Here is a 16,809-nt window from a genome sequence, read left to right as displayed (position 1 = left end):
CCCTCTCCTCTAACCCCCCATGGTGAAGGCCATTCTCCCTCCCAGACCACTGCCACCTTCGGAGTCTGGTCAGTCCCTGATGCCCACAAGTTAGAACAAAGAATGGTGCCTCCGAGATGGTTACTGTACAACCATCAGAAGATGAGCCCTCTGTCACCTGTCAATGCCTGTGAACACACTTGCACCTGCAGCGACCAACTCCCAAGGACTGAGCTGGTTTCAAGGACAGGGGACTTTTGCTGGGAAAGCCGGGACAAGGTGGTCACCCTAAATTTGCAGCCTTTGTTTTTTATTCCATCTGGCCCAGAAGCAGGAGTTAGTTCCTCTTCTAACTCCAAGAAGAGCACTAGTGAACCACGTGACTTTGCTAAAGATTATTAGCAACATCTTAACAGCTTAAACATTGATATGAGATATTTCTGGTCTCTGAATTTCCTCAGCTCACCATCTAGCCCTTGGGTCTTTCCGCTCCTGCCCCCTCCCCCTTGGAGGAGCCCCAGCCTCCTTTCCTCCAGCCCCTCACCACTCCCTCACCAACAAAGCCAGGCAAACCTCCCTCCTCCTCTTCAGAGCAATATAATTACCATCTTTAGTTACTCCATCATGCCCACCTTCCATCTTAGAGACAACCGGGCTCTCCTAAGAAATATTCTTCTTGTCTGACTCAAAGGAACAACATCTTTTGGTTACAGGCAGGTGTATCCCTCACACAGGTATTTCAAAGGGGCCACCAACCCCCCCTCTTTCTCACCCAGGGGGAACACACCCCTTCACCACAACAGGCTGACAGCCCCTGAAACAATAACATTTTCCCTAAGAACGGTGCTACTTTCAGGAATGCTGGAATTATAGGCCACACCTCCAAGAACACAGCAAGTGCCTTTGTCCCCGGATGGGGCAACAGGCCACCCTGGAAGAGAGAACTGGAAATCGGCACGTCCTAAGTTTGAGCTTTTGCCAGGAAGAACATGAAACCTGCACTGATGGTTGAGTCACAGAAACCAGGTGTCAGGACTGCTGCCCCGGACTCTTTAATGAAGGCTTAAAGCTGAGAGGTTCTCACAGGTTCCCACGGCCTGTACCTTGGCCTGGAGAGAAAGGACTTAAACAAGGTGGAGCCTCTCACACTTCCTTGGCCAGCCCTGTTCAGTTTACACAGTATGTTATTATCTGATCTAATTCTTAGAATCCTTGGAATAGTCATCATTCCTTTCCAGTAGATAGAGACAGAAGTTCGAGGCGCATGAGTGACTTCCAAAGCCACTCAGCTGGTGAGGAGTGGGGTTCACCACGAACCCAGGTTTTAACCCCCTAGCTGTGAATTTCCTACTTCTGCAGCCTCTGTGACCCCTTCGTGTCACCCCAGTCTTCTCACTTCAGTCCACCTCTAGGTGGACAAGAGCCATGGAGAAGCATGAACTGGTCCTATCTTTCAGACAAATCTGACACCCATCTCTTTCAGCAGGGTTTAGGCAGCAGCTAGCCCAGTTCCAGGCTTTCAATAAACAAATGAATGACCAACTACCCTATGGTGAGCTCATCCTCATTACCTTGGTGCTATCCCAGATCAAAAACAAATTCTGTTTGTCAGCGTAATAGTCAGGGTTTTCCAAGAAAACAGAACCAACAGGGTGTGTGTGTGTGTGTGTGTGTGTATGTGTAATGTGAATTGTACAAGATTTATTATAGGATCTGGTTGACACTACTGTGGGGCTGGGTGAGTCTAAATTCCACAGGCTGCTATCTGGCAACTCCAGTGAAAGGTTTTTGATGAATTTCCCAGGAGAAGCTGGCTGAAGGAAAGATGGAAAGTCTTCCCTCTGACTGCTGAAATCATCAGCTCTCCCTTTGAGGTCTTCAACTGATTGGATGAGACTCTCGCATTGTTGAAGTCAGTCTCCCTAGTTGAGTGTCTAGTCAGCCATAGATGCAATCAGTTTACTCGTGATTTAAATCCATGAACTATCCTCACAGTAACAATCAGGCTAGTGCCTGTTTGACCAAACAGGACACCATCACCTAGCCAAGTTGATACATGAACTTAACCATTATAGACTTTAGATCTTGATTTTTCTCATATATGAAATTGGGGGAGAGGGAAGATCTGTAGAAGTACATTAAAGGTAAGGGGGGGGGGAGAGAACAAGGAAATATTGTCAAGTCACTTTTTTTTTTTTAACCTTGCAATGCACTTGATTCCAAACCTGAACAGGGGGAAAGTGAAAATAATTACATCCGTCTGCATAACTTTCTGGAATCTCGTGGCTGATTTTTCTAAATTGTTTGGCTCCGAGCATAGGTGACTGGCATAGCTGAGCATGAATACATAAAATACTAAAACAATAACCCCTTGCGAGTGTAGGCGGAGTAAACCGTGTGAGGAAGATCCCGTGTCAAGTAGGAGCAGCTGGTGATGTGTCTTAGTGCTGAAGTGTTGTTAATGGAAGAGGCTGTGTATGAGGAGCCTGAACAGTTCCAGTGAGTCTCCTCCCATCCGTGCCACAGCAAAACTGTGGAAGTCACCGCCTCATTGAAGCTACCTGAGCGTCCCTTCCCTGACTTATAAAATGTGGAACAAAACCTGCCCTGCCAGGACCTTAGTGGTGGCCTTGAAGCTCCGACAAGGTTAGCCTGGAAATGAATTTTGGAAAAGAGAAAGGAAGCTCTGAGGCTCTAAAAATATTATGACCCCTCTCATAGGTCACTGAAAAAACAGGTAGCTCCACGTCCCCTCATTCAGCTCTACCTTAAGAGAGAGAAGGGCATCACTGTCAGTAGTTTGAGCTCTGGAGTTGGACTGTCTGGGTTCCTAATACCAGCTCTGCCATTTGTTATCTTTGGGATGTCACACAGGTTATTGACTTGGCTGTGCCTCAGCATCCTCATCTATAAAATGTGGATGATGATGGTAATATGACCTCACAGAATTGTAATAAAGATGAACTGTTAATATCCATGAGGAGCTTAGAACAGCGTGGGTTCATAGTAAAACGTTGGATAAATATTAGCATTCTTTATCTTTAGGTTTTTTGCAGTTTTATTAAGAAATATTTCAGATATGTTCTAAAATATTTTTTAAAAATAATATGAAATATGATATGATATATGATATGCACACGCACCCCCCAGCGTAAGATACAAAATGTTACCAATGGGGTCAGAACCCCATACATCCTCCCTCATCACCTTCCCTCTTTCCCACTCAGAAGGGCTCCTGAATTTGTTTTTAACCATTCCCAAGTATTTTTTGTTTGTTTGTTTTTTCTTTATTAGAGAAGTCGTGTGTTTACAGAACAATCATGCATAAAATACAAGATTCCCTATACCACCCTGTTATTAACATCTTGTGTTGGTGTGAAACAATTGTTACAATTGATAGCACATTTGTATAATTGTACTAGTAACTGTGGTCCATGGTTTGACTTAGGGTTCACTGTTCTTCTTGTGTAGTTCCATGGATTTTTTAAAATTTTTTTGTTCTATTACCATATATACAGTGTAACTTTTCCCCTTTTAGTCATATTTAGATGTACGTTTCAGAGCTTGCTGTTAATTACATTCACAATGTTGTGCTACTATTACCACCATCCATTACCATCCATTACCTTTCCATTGTTCCAAATAGGAGCCCTGTACATTTTAAGCCTTAGCTTCTCATGTGGCTTTGTACTCTTACTCTATCTGAATGTATAGCTCTAAAAATGGACTGAATGGGGATTATCTGTTACATGAAGTATTGTTTTGTGAATATGACCTCATTTGTCATCTTGCTGTGTCTTTTCACCTCCCTGTGCTGGGAAAGTGCTTATATTTCCAGGGTGGACCCAAGACATTAATTAGCTCTCCTGTTAGTGGGTCTGTGCTGGTGAGGGATTTGGAGGGGCAGTGCTCCCACGCCAACTCTTTGCTGACGTCCCCCCTCCTCCTCTCCAGACTGAGATGCGGCTGCAGGACCAGCAGTTGGCCAGACAGCTCATGCGCCTGCGCAGTGACATCAACAAGCTGAAGATCGAGCAGACATGCCACCTCCACAGGAGAATGCTCAACGACGCCACCTACGAGCTGGAGGAGCGGGACGAGCTGGCCGACCTCTTCTGCGACTCCCCGCTGGCCTCCTCCTTTAGTCTCTCCACTCCACTCAAGCTCATTGGGGTCACCAAGATGAATATCAATTCCCGAAGGTTCTCTCTCTGCTGAGAAGCCCCCGGAAAGGGGGCAGAGGAGCCAGAGAGCAGAGTCGGGGGAGGGAAGGTGTGCGTGGGAAGGGATTTGCAGCAGAGCTACCCTGCTGGGTCTCCCCAGAGGCAGAGCACACCCAGAGCAGCTGCAGGGCTTCCCTGCGATTGATGGGAATCAGTCAGTGGGCCCCCCAGGACCTGGGGGAAGTGCTGTCTCAGGGGCCCCAGATGTGAGAGCCCAGTGTCTCTGTGACTGGCTCTCCACTTAGCACCCAAAGAGTCATGCCGAAGGGCCACTCCACCCTGCTGTTAAATGAGAACTGAGTTCCAGCACGACACGTCTCAGTCCTCCCCTCAGTTACCCTCATTCCTGTCTCCGGGAATCACTGGTGCTATTGTTACCAAGCAAGGGCTCGCTGCCCGACACGCACAGGAGTCAGTGCCATGACATCGGGATTTTGAGAAACAAAAGAGCTTTAATGCAAAGTGGAGTGGCCTGGAGACAGGAGCCAGCATTCAAACCTGTCTCCCCAAGTCTAAAGAGCTTAGAGTTTTTATGGGAGTCTAAAGAGCTTAGATTTTTTATGGGATTCAAACATAGGGAGGTGGAGGTAGTGATTGGTTATGTTTTGGTTATAGTTAATAGGTAGTGTGCAAGTGTGGGCCAAGAAGCCCTTGAAAACTCACAAAAGTCCGCTAGGGTAAGCACAAGTGGCTACACAAGGGGGCTTCTGGTCACTTCAGTGTTGTAACTCACTCAGTTAACATAAGATAGCAAGTTAAGGAATGGAAGTGAGCTAAAATAACATTTATAATTACAAGTAAAACCGCTGTAGTCAGCGATTACACTACGAACTGGGATTTCAGAGGGAGGGCACCCCCAAAGCTGTTATTTTTGCAGGAGGCTCCCCCAAGGGCACTGAGGTCCCCCATCCCCACTTTGAAGGGGTGGGGGTGAGGGCGGGGAGCACGGTTAGATGAGTTAGATGTCTCCATCTCAATGTTGCTGTCCTCTAAGTACTGGCTCAGATTCACCCTAAATAGGTGACTCAGCAACCTTGAAAGGGACCCACCAGGAAAGAAGAACTGGAAGGAATAGCAAAGGGAAGCTGTCTTCCTTGGGGATGTAGGCTCCAGCCCAGCAGCCAGTGCCCTCGATGGGCGCCTGCTCCAGGCACTTTTGGTCTTTGATCTTGGCACTTTGAAGCCGTGTAAACTGTTTCCAACACGTGCCAGGACCTGTGACGAGCACACACCAGTGTAGCCTGGATGAAGCAAGCACGCCCTGCTCTGTTGTCTCCCCTGGGCAATTAAGCCAATCACCACCCCCAAAGACCCCCTTGGCTGCCACCCCACAACTCCCGAGGGAGTGTCCAGGAGACACTCAGTGACTGGCCAGGCAGCTCTGTAAATGGATTGATTTCCCGTAGCTGAATACTCCTGGCAGGGCCACAGAGGCCTCCTGGTGGATTCTAATGGAATCACCTCGTTACCTAACTGCCTCCTCAAAAAAGGTGATTGAGGGAGGTCCAAAGCACGGTGCGGGCCTCCTCTGAGATACTGTCCCACACCTGAACAACTGATTTTAGTTGAATCAGACTGTTACTAATCTATTGCTAACATATTCATAACTTTGATTATTGTCCAGTTGGGGAAGCCAGTTGCGAAAGTCAAGTACAGGAGTTTAGGATTTGGCTTTTAAGAGGGTCTCCCTAACAAGTGTGAGGATCATCAAGTCGAGGCCTGAGACCTCAATAGGTTAAGGAACTTAATCTGATATAACAGGAGGTCCCGCTGCCAACCCAGTATAATCATAAAATCAGAATTTTTTGACCTCTGATGCCATCTAGTCCAGCCCTCTCATTCATAAAGGAACAAACCGAAACCCAGAGAAGGAAAATGACTTCCTCAAGGTTACACAGCCATTTAGTGGCTATAGAATATTGATGTGTTAAATCATTTTTAATAATGCCTAGGCATACCCTATATCAATGAACTTGAGCCCCAAAGATGGTTCTAATTGTTAGCCAAACCCTCAGACTGCCAAACTCTCTGCTCTCCATCTCACTCAGCACCCCGTCGCTCCCCCTCCCCCCGCCAACCCCTCTCACTTTGGAGTTCAGAATATTTGGGTCAAACTCAGAACTACGGCTAGACAGAAGACCTGCAGGGCCTGTACAGCAAATCGCCATCCGATAGTCTTGCCACCATGCCCTGCTGCTCTATGTGTCATGTTTTCCCTTCCTGTATAATTACATTAGGGTGTGCACGTACACAAATACACCCACACTCACACACACACACACCATTACCAATGTAGGGGAAAGCCTGCTTTTCTTTTGTGAGCTGGGAGTGGGAGGATGCTAATGAATAGTCCCAAGTTAGAAAGAAAAGAACTTGGTCTCTACCTAGTGATTTCAGAGAGCCTGAGTGTTTATGCTTTCTGCAAATGTGGGAGAACAGCATAGCCAAGATTTGTTTTCTGGGCTAATTTGAGCAAAGAAGGAAATCCGAGGCCCAGAAGACTCCTTGAGGGGACTGAGTGGAGGGCAGCCTTGTCAGACCTGTGCTCCCTCATGCAGGAGAGGATGGAGGTGGAGACTTTCTGTCCTGAGTGATGTCTCTCCTCAGGGATTAGGCACAACACTGCCAAGCCTAAGAGCAGCATTCCTGCCAGGATACTTCCAGAAGGTGTTCTTGAGGCAGCAGAGTACACACCCTGGCCAGTGTGCATTCACCTACTCACACCGCAGAGAACACACACGTCAACATGCTCAAACCCACACGTGAAGCCCATCCCCTATTATGAAGAAATGCTGGACTGATTTTTTTTGTAAGAAATCAGTCATTACAATAACCAGAAAAAAAAATAGATTCAACTAAAGCCGAGCAATGTAGTTGCTCAGTCAACCCAATGCTTTTTTCCTTCTTTTGTTCTTTGAGAGGAAACTGAGATCAATTCATGATTTCTCCGCTAGGTTAGCGGTCTCAGCTATTTTGCTTAGTCCAGCCCAAGAGAATTTGAATTGGGCTACAGAGGAGAAAGAGGAAAGAGAGTGCCAGAGAAGAGAAGTGGAGGGGAAAAGACAGGTGAAGTCTGTTGCTCATAGTCCAGTGCCTGTTAGCTCCCTTACTGGCCACAGTGAACACAAACAACTAACCAAGTTAACTCAGCTTTGTGAAGTCACTGCTCTGTGTGGGCCATGTCTGTGGGTCAGCGACAATCTTGGCCTAATCTTGTCGATGTCCCAGGGCAACTTTCTGGCTTTCTATGTGTATACAGTACTCTGTAGTTTTACTCATTATCTACCCATCTCTCTGCCATCCCCAAGCATCCCCTGGGTGTAAAACATGAAATCTCTGTTGGCGCTGCCGTGTGGTAATGTCTGGTGTCTTCATGGATTCAGTAGCAATCACCAAGTCCTGGAGAGCCTGGATGGTTTGACATTGGTCTTATCTAGCTCCAGGCCTCCTCCCTGTTTCTACTAGCAATACCAAGTGCTATTATGTAATCGATGGATACTTTATAATTTTATTTTTATGATCATTTGTTCCTATATTACTGTTAGAAAAAGTGAAATAAAAATATTTCAAAAGAAGATATAAAGCATTATTTTTTAATTAAAAGAATGAACACATGCATTTGCATGATTTGGTCAACCAACCATTGAACGGAGGCATGGGAGGATGGAAACGATCACTCAAATCACTCTTCTTCCTTTATTATGCTTCTCTCTAAGGAAAGCTACCTGGTAGCTGTGGCCAATCAGGAGCTTCACAGTGTGGGCTAAGGGAGCTCATGATTAAGAAACTCAACCATTGTTCCTGAATTTGACCTAGGCCAGAGCCAAAGTAAATCCATTCTAGTCTCCAGTAAACCTTTCCAAAGTTTATTACCTTTGGAAATTTATTATCATACTCTGAGGAAGATTTGTGCCTGAATTTTTTTCAGCCTCTTAAAGCAGTGATCCTCAAACTGAAATGGGCATAAGAAACACCAGAGTTGCTTGTTGCAAATGCATAGTCCCAGGAAAAGTACTGCAGTCCACCAAGAGTCTGGTTCTCTGGAGCTGGAGTGGGGCCTGGGACTCTGCTTGAAACAAACACACTAAGTGACTCTCATGCAAGTGCTCCACAGACACTTTGAGAAACCCTTCAAAAGTACAAAGTGGGCAAGGGAAGGCACTGTTTAGAATTGATTCTATAGCTATGTTCTCAAAAGAGTTCTGTGCAGTCCCTTAGAGATTATATCACCCGCCTAATCCAAGAGAATGTGTGACTGTGACCCACTTCCCACAAAGAGCACACAGGAGACACTGGCCGGGTAGACTATGGATTAGGAGGTGACGGAGCAGAGCAGGCACCTGGAAATCCATGCTCAGTGGTGGTCTCCACCATCCACCATTGACCATCTGGCCCAAAGGACATTCAAGAAGCCATGTGGCCTTTCTGTTCCTACAGATGCACCACACATACACTACTTCAGCCCCAAAGGAAACTACCCTGATTTGGTCTCCAAAGAAATAAAATAAGTTTGCCACAGAGGAGATAAAATGTGACTACAGTATAATCGTGTGGGAGGGGCTGCTTTCACTAGGTGGTCAGGGAAGGCTTCTCTGAGAAGGTGTTAATTCGGCTGAAACTGCAGCTAAACAAGGATCAGGAAAAAGAGTGTCCCAGATAGCAAAGCAAGTACCAAGACTCTGAGGCAGGAGGGAGCTAGGCCTGTAAAGGGGTTAGCAAGAAGGCCAGTGAAGCTGAAACAGAGATGGGAGGTGAGGTTGGTGAGCTTGCAGGGCTGGATCACGTCAGCCTTGTAGGCTAGAATAAGGAGTTTGGATTTTATCAGCATTGTGCGGAAGTTTTTTTAGGCTTTTGAGCAGGGAAGTGAAATGTGATAATCTGTTTTAAACTTTAGCAAACCTCTTACTGCTGTGTAGAAATTGAGGGGGGGTGGGGCAGAAGTAGACCAGGAAGGCAGTTAGGAGGCAATTGCAGTGGACATGATGGTGACTTGGCCTAGGGTACTAGCTGTGGATGTTGGTGAGAAATTACCTGATTTGGGGTATACTTTGGAGGTAAGGCCAAGAGGACTTACAGGTAGCTTGGATGTGGAATGTGAAGGAAACGGGAATTAAGGATGTCCCTTTGGGTCAACAACTAAGTGGTAATGTTTGCTGAGATGGAGAAAGTTTGAGGAGAGCATGAATGGGGTGAAGGGGTGGCATCAACAGTCTGTTTCAGCCATTTCGTGTTTAAAGGGCCTTTTAGGCATCCAAGAAAGGAGTAGGCAGTAGGACCTGGAGTTCAGGGGAAAGGTCAACATTGGAGACATAAATGCGGGAGTCATTAGGGTTTGGCTAACATTTAAAGTACATTAACTGAATAAACTCATTTGGAAAGGAGTGTAGGTACAGAAGAGAAGAGAGCAAAGCACAGCATCCTGGGGACTCCAACAGTTAGAAGTCTTGTGGAGGAAAGGGGGCTGTCAGAGAAGACATAGAAGGAACAGCATGGGAATAGAAGAAAAACCAGGAGAATGGGGCATCAGAGAGCCTTACAGAAGCAAATGTTTCATGAAGGAGGAGTTGCCAATATCAAATGCTGCTGAGATATTGTGTAAGTGCAGGGCAGAGAATTAGGCTTTGGTTTCAGCATGATGGAGGGCATTTGGAGACCGTGATGAGAGTCATTTCAGTGCAGTGGTAGAGACAAAAGCCAATTGTGTTGGTTGCGGAGAAAACGGAAGGTAAAGAACTGGAGACAGCAAATGGAGACAGCTCTTTCTAGTCTGTCTGCTGTCAAGGGAGCAGAGCAAATAGGGTAGGAACTGGACAAGGATGTAAAGTCAAGGGAAAGTTTGTATATAATAAAGGTGTTGGCGTCTGTTGTGACTTGAATTGTGCATTCCATGCCCACCCCCCAAAGATATGTTCAAGTCCTAGGGCCTTTGCAGATATAATCAAGTTAAGATGAGGTTGTCCGGGATTTGGTTGGGTTCTAACCAATGCTAGTGTCCTTATAAGAAGAGGGAATTTTGGACACAGAGACACAGACACACTCAGAGAACACCATGTGACAACAGAGTCAGAGATTGAAGTGACACATCTACTCAACAAGGAATGTCAAGATGATTGCTGGCCACCATGAGGAGCTAGGAAGAGGCAAGGAAGGAATCTTTCCTGCAACCTTCAGAGGGAAGGAGCAGGGTCTTCGTGACACCCTGATTTTGGACTTCCAGTCTCCAGAACTGAGAGAGAGCAAATTTCTGTTGTTTTTAAGCCACCCAGCTTGTGGTACTTGTTACGTCAGCCCTGGGAAACAAACATAGCATCTAAGATACACCAGTAGGAATAATCCTATAGAGACGGAGAAATTTAGGATCCTTCAGAGAGGGCAGCGATTTTAGCAGTGAAGTTCTTGAGAAGATGAGAGGGTACAGGAGGCAGGTGTACAGGTGAAAGAGGAGAGTGTGAGCTCAAGAGGAGCAAGAGCACATCTTCTGTTGTAGTAAGACAGAGTACAGGGTGTGCGGCCAAAGATGTGGGGGTTGGTGACATCAGTGGTGGGAAAAGGAGGTGAGTCACGTAGGATTGCTCTTTTTTCTCTATGAAATGTAAGACTGAGTTGGAGGGGGGTGGAATGTTGAAGGTTTGAAGAGAAAGAAGCTTTAAAGTAATTATCTCAGAGAGTGGGCAAGTTAACTTATTAGGAAAGTGTGGTAGAACCATCTGGTAGTGTTGCCTGCCCATTTGAGGCTTATGGTCATAAACGTGAGGTGAAACCAGTGAGCAGGGTTGAGCGAATCTTCCCCCAGCAATGTTTAGCTGTTCCAGTGCAGGCAGAGACCAAGCAGATACTGGCAGAGGGCATTTACCTGGCAGGTATTTTGAGAAAAGGGAAAGGCAAAAGCTAAAGGTGTTTTGCAAGCGAGCAGTCCTAGTGCTAGACTAGGGGATTTAAGCTGAGTAAGGGGGGAAGAGAGGACATGGAGATGGGGGTGACAACAGTGATAAGGTTGTAGGGTTTTGGGTTTGGAGGTGTCAAGGACATCTGAGAATTTCCAGAGTGAGACTGAACAGAAGGTGATGGTCAGAGAACGGGGAGAGTGAAGCTGACGTCTCGGAGGTGATGCGGGTTCCACTCAGAGGCGCCGTCTGCTCCATCAGCTGCTGGCTGGGCCCAGTGAAGCGGTGCCTGGCCTGGCCCGTGACTTCAGCCACAGCTGTCAATAGCTCCCAAAGGCATGAGCTATCTTATTTGGAAAGGGGCTTTTGAACTGTTTTTACACACATCCCCTTTTGGCTTCTCAGCGAGAACAGAAGCGTTTTCCCTTTCCTAATTCTCCGTGATAAAGCTCCAGGGTCTGTGGTCCCGAGGGCTTGGGGAAGAGGGCTGTGGGGGGTGAGCTGGAGGAGAAGGATGACAGCAGGGAGCCGAAGGCGGCCCTGCCAGAGCCAACAGGCCTGTCCTAACCGCAGAGCCTATCTGATGGGAACGGCGCGGGCAGATGGAAGTTTTCAGACTTGGCGAGTTTTAAATACCCTGTTCACAGGCTCAAAGCAAACAGGGATGGAGACAGCAAGGCGGTCTCCAAAGGAAACTGATTCAGGAAGAGAAACCTCAAAAGCTTTGGAGGGTTCCGGAAAGCGCTCATCCACCACTCATTGAGAGAAGATAAGTTTGCTGGCAAACGCTTCCCCTCCCAGCAGGGACCGGCACCAGTGGAGTGGAGAAGTTCCCCAGGAAGCATCCAGTAAGGCCGGGTTCAGCTTTGCAGGACCCAAGTGTGTTTGCTAAACCATTTTGTTAAACAGAGAGCCCCCAGATTGCTCTTCTTCCTACCCCATTCTCCATAACGGAGAGATTGAAGCACTAAGAAAGGGAGACTGGCCAAAGAGCATCCAGAGAACCAAGGAAATCTGAGTCTGAAATTACAGGCCAGACTCAGTCTCACTCCAGTAGACTCACCTTCCAGGTGAGCCCAGCCCAGGTGCTAAAGGGAGAGCTTCCGGTGGGCACCCCTCAGGGCCTCCACCACCCACCAGGAGCCTCGACGGAAGGGGTGGCACATTCTGGGTAGTGTGAGGAGAGGGTAGGATAAATGCTTCCTACCCAGTTGCCCGGGTGAGTCAGAGTTTGCTGTGGAAAGCTGAAGCCACTCGCAGTGTTCCGAGAAGCGAAGGCCCTGATACAGGGAATTGGAGACTTATGTGCCTAGCGGAGGGGTTGTGGGAGCTAGAGTCAGGGAAGTGCTGCGATAAGAGGTGATTCCCAAGGGCTCATCAGAATCCGCCCTGAATCCCAGCCAGCTCAGCGGAAGCCTTCGTGGGTTCCCCGCAGCATCTCAGCACCCAAGTGGGTGATTCTCAAGAGCTCTTCTGTCCACACCTCTGCCGCCTGCTGCCACCAGAAAATAGCAGCTCCCCTCGCTCTTCCGCTTTGTCCTCTTCCTCGTCCCTGCCCTACCTCCCCACTGGCTCTCGAATCACTCAGCTGGAAGTGACTCACTTCTCACGTTTCATTGACCGAAACAAGTCCAATCGCCAAACCTAACCTCCAAGGGGCGGGAAGGTGCCCAAGAGAGAAGAGCTGGGATATCTATGAACAAACAGGATACTATCAACCACCTCACCGTCCTTGCCATCTCATCCAAGTGGTCCTGCAAAACCCCTTGGCTTGCAGTCCCGGGGACACCTTGGCCAACAGACTCTGAAGTGTCCTGCAGGCATCTGGGAATGCACAACAGGATGCAGTAGGGTGTGAGGAGAAAAGGTTAGAACTTCTATTAATATTTGTAGTCTCTTCCTTTCTGTTTTTAAAATGCTTTAAAATATGCATAATATATTGGTAAGGTAATACATTATATGATGTATAAATATATTGGGGCACACACACAAATCTTTTTACTGATGGAATACAAAATAAAACCAGTGTGAGAACCCCAGCCCCTGTCTTCAGAGCCACTATCCTGGATGTCACCCTGCTGCTGGCCTTAAGGGCTGAGCCACATGGGACAAGAGACGGGCCCTTCTCTTTCTCCAGAGGTCGCACATGCACGTCCTATGGCAAATGTCCCACTGCCCTTCGATGGCCACCAGAAAGGAAGAGGGCCTTTTGCATCAGCCAGCTGCCCAAACTTTGTCTTCTGGTGAAAGGTACGGCATCCCAACCAACTACTCTGAGCTCTGCTCCCTTTGACACCCTCACAATGAAGCCCATGTCAGAAGCACCAGAGAGTAGAAAACAGAAAAGGGAGGAAGGGAGAAAAATAGGGGTGGGGGAGACTCAAGAAAGAAAGAAGGTGCAAGAAAAAACAAAAGGAGGAGTTCTGTTTTGTTTTGTTTTTAAATGAGGAAGTAGCACCAAATCTGAGAACATGAATTAGCCTTCCCTTCCTGTCCCCTCCCCTTTCTTGTATAATGTCCTGGTTGATTCTTAGAACAGGGCCCAGAAATAGCAGCTTCTGAGGCTGAGGCTCAGGGGCAGGAGCAAGTCCAAGACACAGTAGTCATCAGGGGGACAGAGCCCTGTCATGCTCAGCCAAGGAGCTCACTGTCCCAGCCAATGCAATCTGCACAGTTCCGGAACAGTTCATCTGACTCCACCACTCAGCTTAGGCAAAGCAGCTGGATTTTGGTCCCCAGTCGTCCCATCAGCCGGTGTCCTTGGTACAGGGGCTCTGGCACAACTCTTCCCAGAAGTCCTCTGCTGCAGACTGCCTGAGCTCAGCCCTCTGGCCCCCTGAAGGAGCCCACCACACCACCTCTGGGGCTAGGGGCTGGAAGTGGGGGTGCTGTGGGGTGAGGCTCTTGCTGTATTCCTGCAGGAGACAGAGACAAAGGGACATGTGTCATCTCCTGTAATCCCTTCTCTTTCCCACCTTGCAAAGTTGCCTCTATGTTCTACGCACTCTCTCGCTCTCTCTCTAAAGGAAAGATCAGGCTGAATGAAGCATCATAAAAATACTGCAGGGCACCCAGTGAGGTTGAACTTGCTTTGTTTTTAAGGAAGAGAAGTCTTGGTTTAAAAGTGAACAGTTGACTCTATTGCTAGTAGAAGAGATATTACGTCTCCCTGAGAAAAACCGCCTGAATGTTCCCTTTTAGTTGAGCAGATGAAAGGCAAGAAGCAATCATGTTCTGGGGGAGAGGAAACCAGGACTGTTGGTGTTAAGGAAAACTGCCCCTCCTCACTTCACCCCTGAAATTGCCAGGGAGGGGATGGACAAACTGTGACATTGTCAGGGCCACAAAACCTTCTGGAAGAAAGAGATCTCAATTCCTTCACAGATTCAAAGTTATGAAGGCACCTTGGAACACTGAGGGAGTTAGTCCTAAGTCAGCTGATAGAGATCCCAGGGGCCTCGAAGAGAAAATCCTCCACAAGGGAGGGAGGCACGGGCTCCGGAGCCCTAAACTGCCTTGAGGGGGCTCTCTGGGCGCAGCACAAGCAGCTGCATGGGTGCCTGACTCCTGCAAGGCAGGGCTGTCGGGGACAGACAGACTGCCACTTGAATGAGTTGTAACACCGGGAGCCCAGGTCCGTAGAGGTGGCGACTTCTTCCACTTCTAGGGACGAGGCAGAGCAGCCAGGAGCAGCTCTGGCGAGTGACAGTCAGTAAACGAGCCGAGCTGAGGAGACCAACTCGCAGTGATGAAATGGGATTCAGAATTATTTTATATAAATTATTAAAAGAGACATGACCTTATATTGACCCAAGCTGACATTTCAGTCACAGGATATACTGTCAGGGCCAGAGGACTTCAGCAATAAGAGTACAATTTTTTTCCTATTGCAGACAGAGAAGCAGGTCTGGGAGCTGAAGTGACTGTCCACACAGCTAGTCAGTGCCAGAACGGGGATTGCAACCTGGTTTCCTAACTCATCCCGGGATTGCTAATAGTCTGTCCTCTCTTCCTGCAGCCCTGCACTTGCATGTTGCTCTTTGCCAGAACCACGTAGGGAAGGAGGTCTGAGAAAACAAATCTGGGAAGTTATTCCCCCTGTAGAGTAAACAAATACGTTTTTTCAGACTTTTTCTTAGGTACATTGTTTTGAAAAAATGATACTAAGGCGCCCCCTGCTGGAAAAATGGGAGGAATCTATATGTGCATTTTGTGGCACACTTTAGCAGTACAAAAATTTATACCTGACTGTGCCGGTTTGAATGTATTGTGTCCCCCAAATGCCATTATCTTTGTGGTCTTGTGGGGCAGAGATTTGCTTGGAATGTGCCCCACCCAGCTGTGGGTGATGATTTTGATGAGATGTTCCCATGGAGGCGTGGCCCCACCCATTTGGGGTGGGCCTTGATCAGTGGAGCCATATAAATGAGCTGACTCAGAGAGAGAAAACTCAGTGAGTGCAGCTGTGAGTGATGTTTTGAAGAGGAGCAAGCTTGCTAAAGAGGAACGTCCTGGGAGAAAGCCATTTTGAGGCCAGAGCTTTGGAGCAGACGCCGGCTGCCTTCCTAGCTAGCAGAGGTTTTCCGGACGCCATTGGCCATCCTCCAGTGAAGGTACCCGATTGCTGATGTGTTACCTTGGACATTTTGTGGCCTTGAGACTGTAACTGTGTAGCGAAATAAACCCCCGTTTTATAAAAGCCTATTCATCTCTGGTGTTTTGCATTCTGCAGCATTAGCAAACTAGAACACTGACTTTGCTAGTTTTCTTGGTGTTTAAGATTATTGTCGCTTTCCATGTTTGCTGGAAAACTCAAAATTCAAATACTGTTCTCTACCACTCAACTGAAATCTCCAGTTGGAGTACTCTGTCACAGCTCAATTCAATTCTACAAATACTTGTAATTATCTAATAAATGCCAAACATGTGCCAATTTTGGGAAAACAAGATGACTAGAAGCTGAAGATACACACAATACTTTGATTTCATTCATGCAATCTAAACTGCGATTCATGTTTTACCTCAGCTCTGGAGTGCAATACTTTATAAAGAAAATAAAATGTCCATTATTAACCTGAAAATATTGCAGTTTTTAAAAATCTATTGTTTAATTTGGTGCTTTCCTTCTAAATTTTAACTTCTATAATTCCTAATGAGTGTATCCATTTTCCCCATTACAATTGAAAAGTAAGAAGCCCTTCCAACTTTTTATCACTTGCTCTCACCTATTGAAATCCCTGGACATCTCCAGTATTCCCCTTCAATGGCTTCACCCAGTTCTAAAGCCCTAGCAGTCTTTATCAATTTGCAGCTAAAAGCTTGGCGTTGTCTTCCAAGAGGAACAACTTTCTAAGACTGTTACCAAAATAATTCAGTTTGCCTCTTCAATCTCCCAGCTGTCGATTTCTGCCTTTTTCCCATGGGTCAGAATTACAAAGAGATTACTTTCACAAAAGGCTTTCTGTTCCTGATTGTATACATTCTCTCATGTCTAATTGTTCCCAATTTGATGTGTCTCAGTTCATCCTGTATTTATGGTTTTGCTTGCTTTTTTTTTTAAATTTTTTACCTTTTGGAGAAGACAACTGTCTGGACTCTCTGATTTGTTCCCCTCTCTCCACATGGCTAACTTACTTGCAAAGAAGTGTATCTTCACCTTGATTATCCCTGGTAACAAACCCAGATATAGATTATGCCAGCAAGCCAAGTCCATGCAATGGATT

At 47.0% G+C, this 16,809-nt stretch overlaps 1 protein-coding gene across 4 annotated transcripts in view; it reads left to right on the top strand.

Annotated features, from left to right (window-relative positions):
- Nucleotides 1-7,770, top strand: part of FAM167A (family with sequence similarity 167 member A) — a 44,196-nt gene extending 36,426 nt beyond the window's left edge. For all 4 annotated transcript variants that reach the window (XM_037813361.1, XM_037813363.1, XM_037813364.1 and 1 more), the window contains one exon: nucleotides 3,934-7,770. In XM_037813361.1, coding sequence (XP_037669289.1) covers nucleotides 3,934-4,197 — 264 coding nt within the window. In that variant the 3' untranslated portion in view covers nucleotides 4,198-7,770. The remainder of the gene's footprint in view (nucleotides 1-3,933) is intronic.
- Nucleotides 7,771-16,809: the final 9,039 nt, after the last annotated feature.

This window comes from Choloepus didactylus, chromosome 20 (genome assembly GCF_015220235.1).
Source record: "Choloepus didactylus isolate mChoDid1 chromosome 20, mChoDid1.pri, whole genome shotgun sequence".
Taxonomy (NCBI): domain Eukaryota; kingdom Metazoa; phylum Chordata; class Mammalia; order Pilosa; family Megalonychidae; genus Choloepus; species Choloepus didactylus.
The sequence above is the reverse complement of the archived record's forward strand: the minus strand, read 5'-3'. Positions and strand labels throughout refer to the sequence as shown.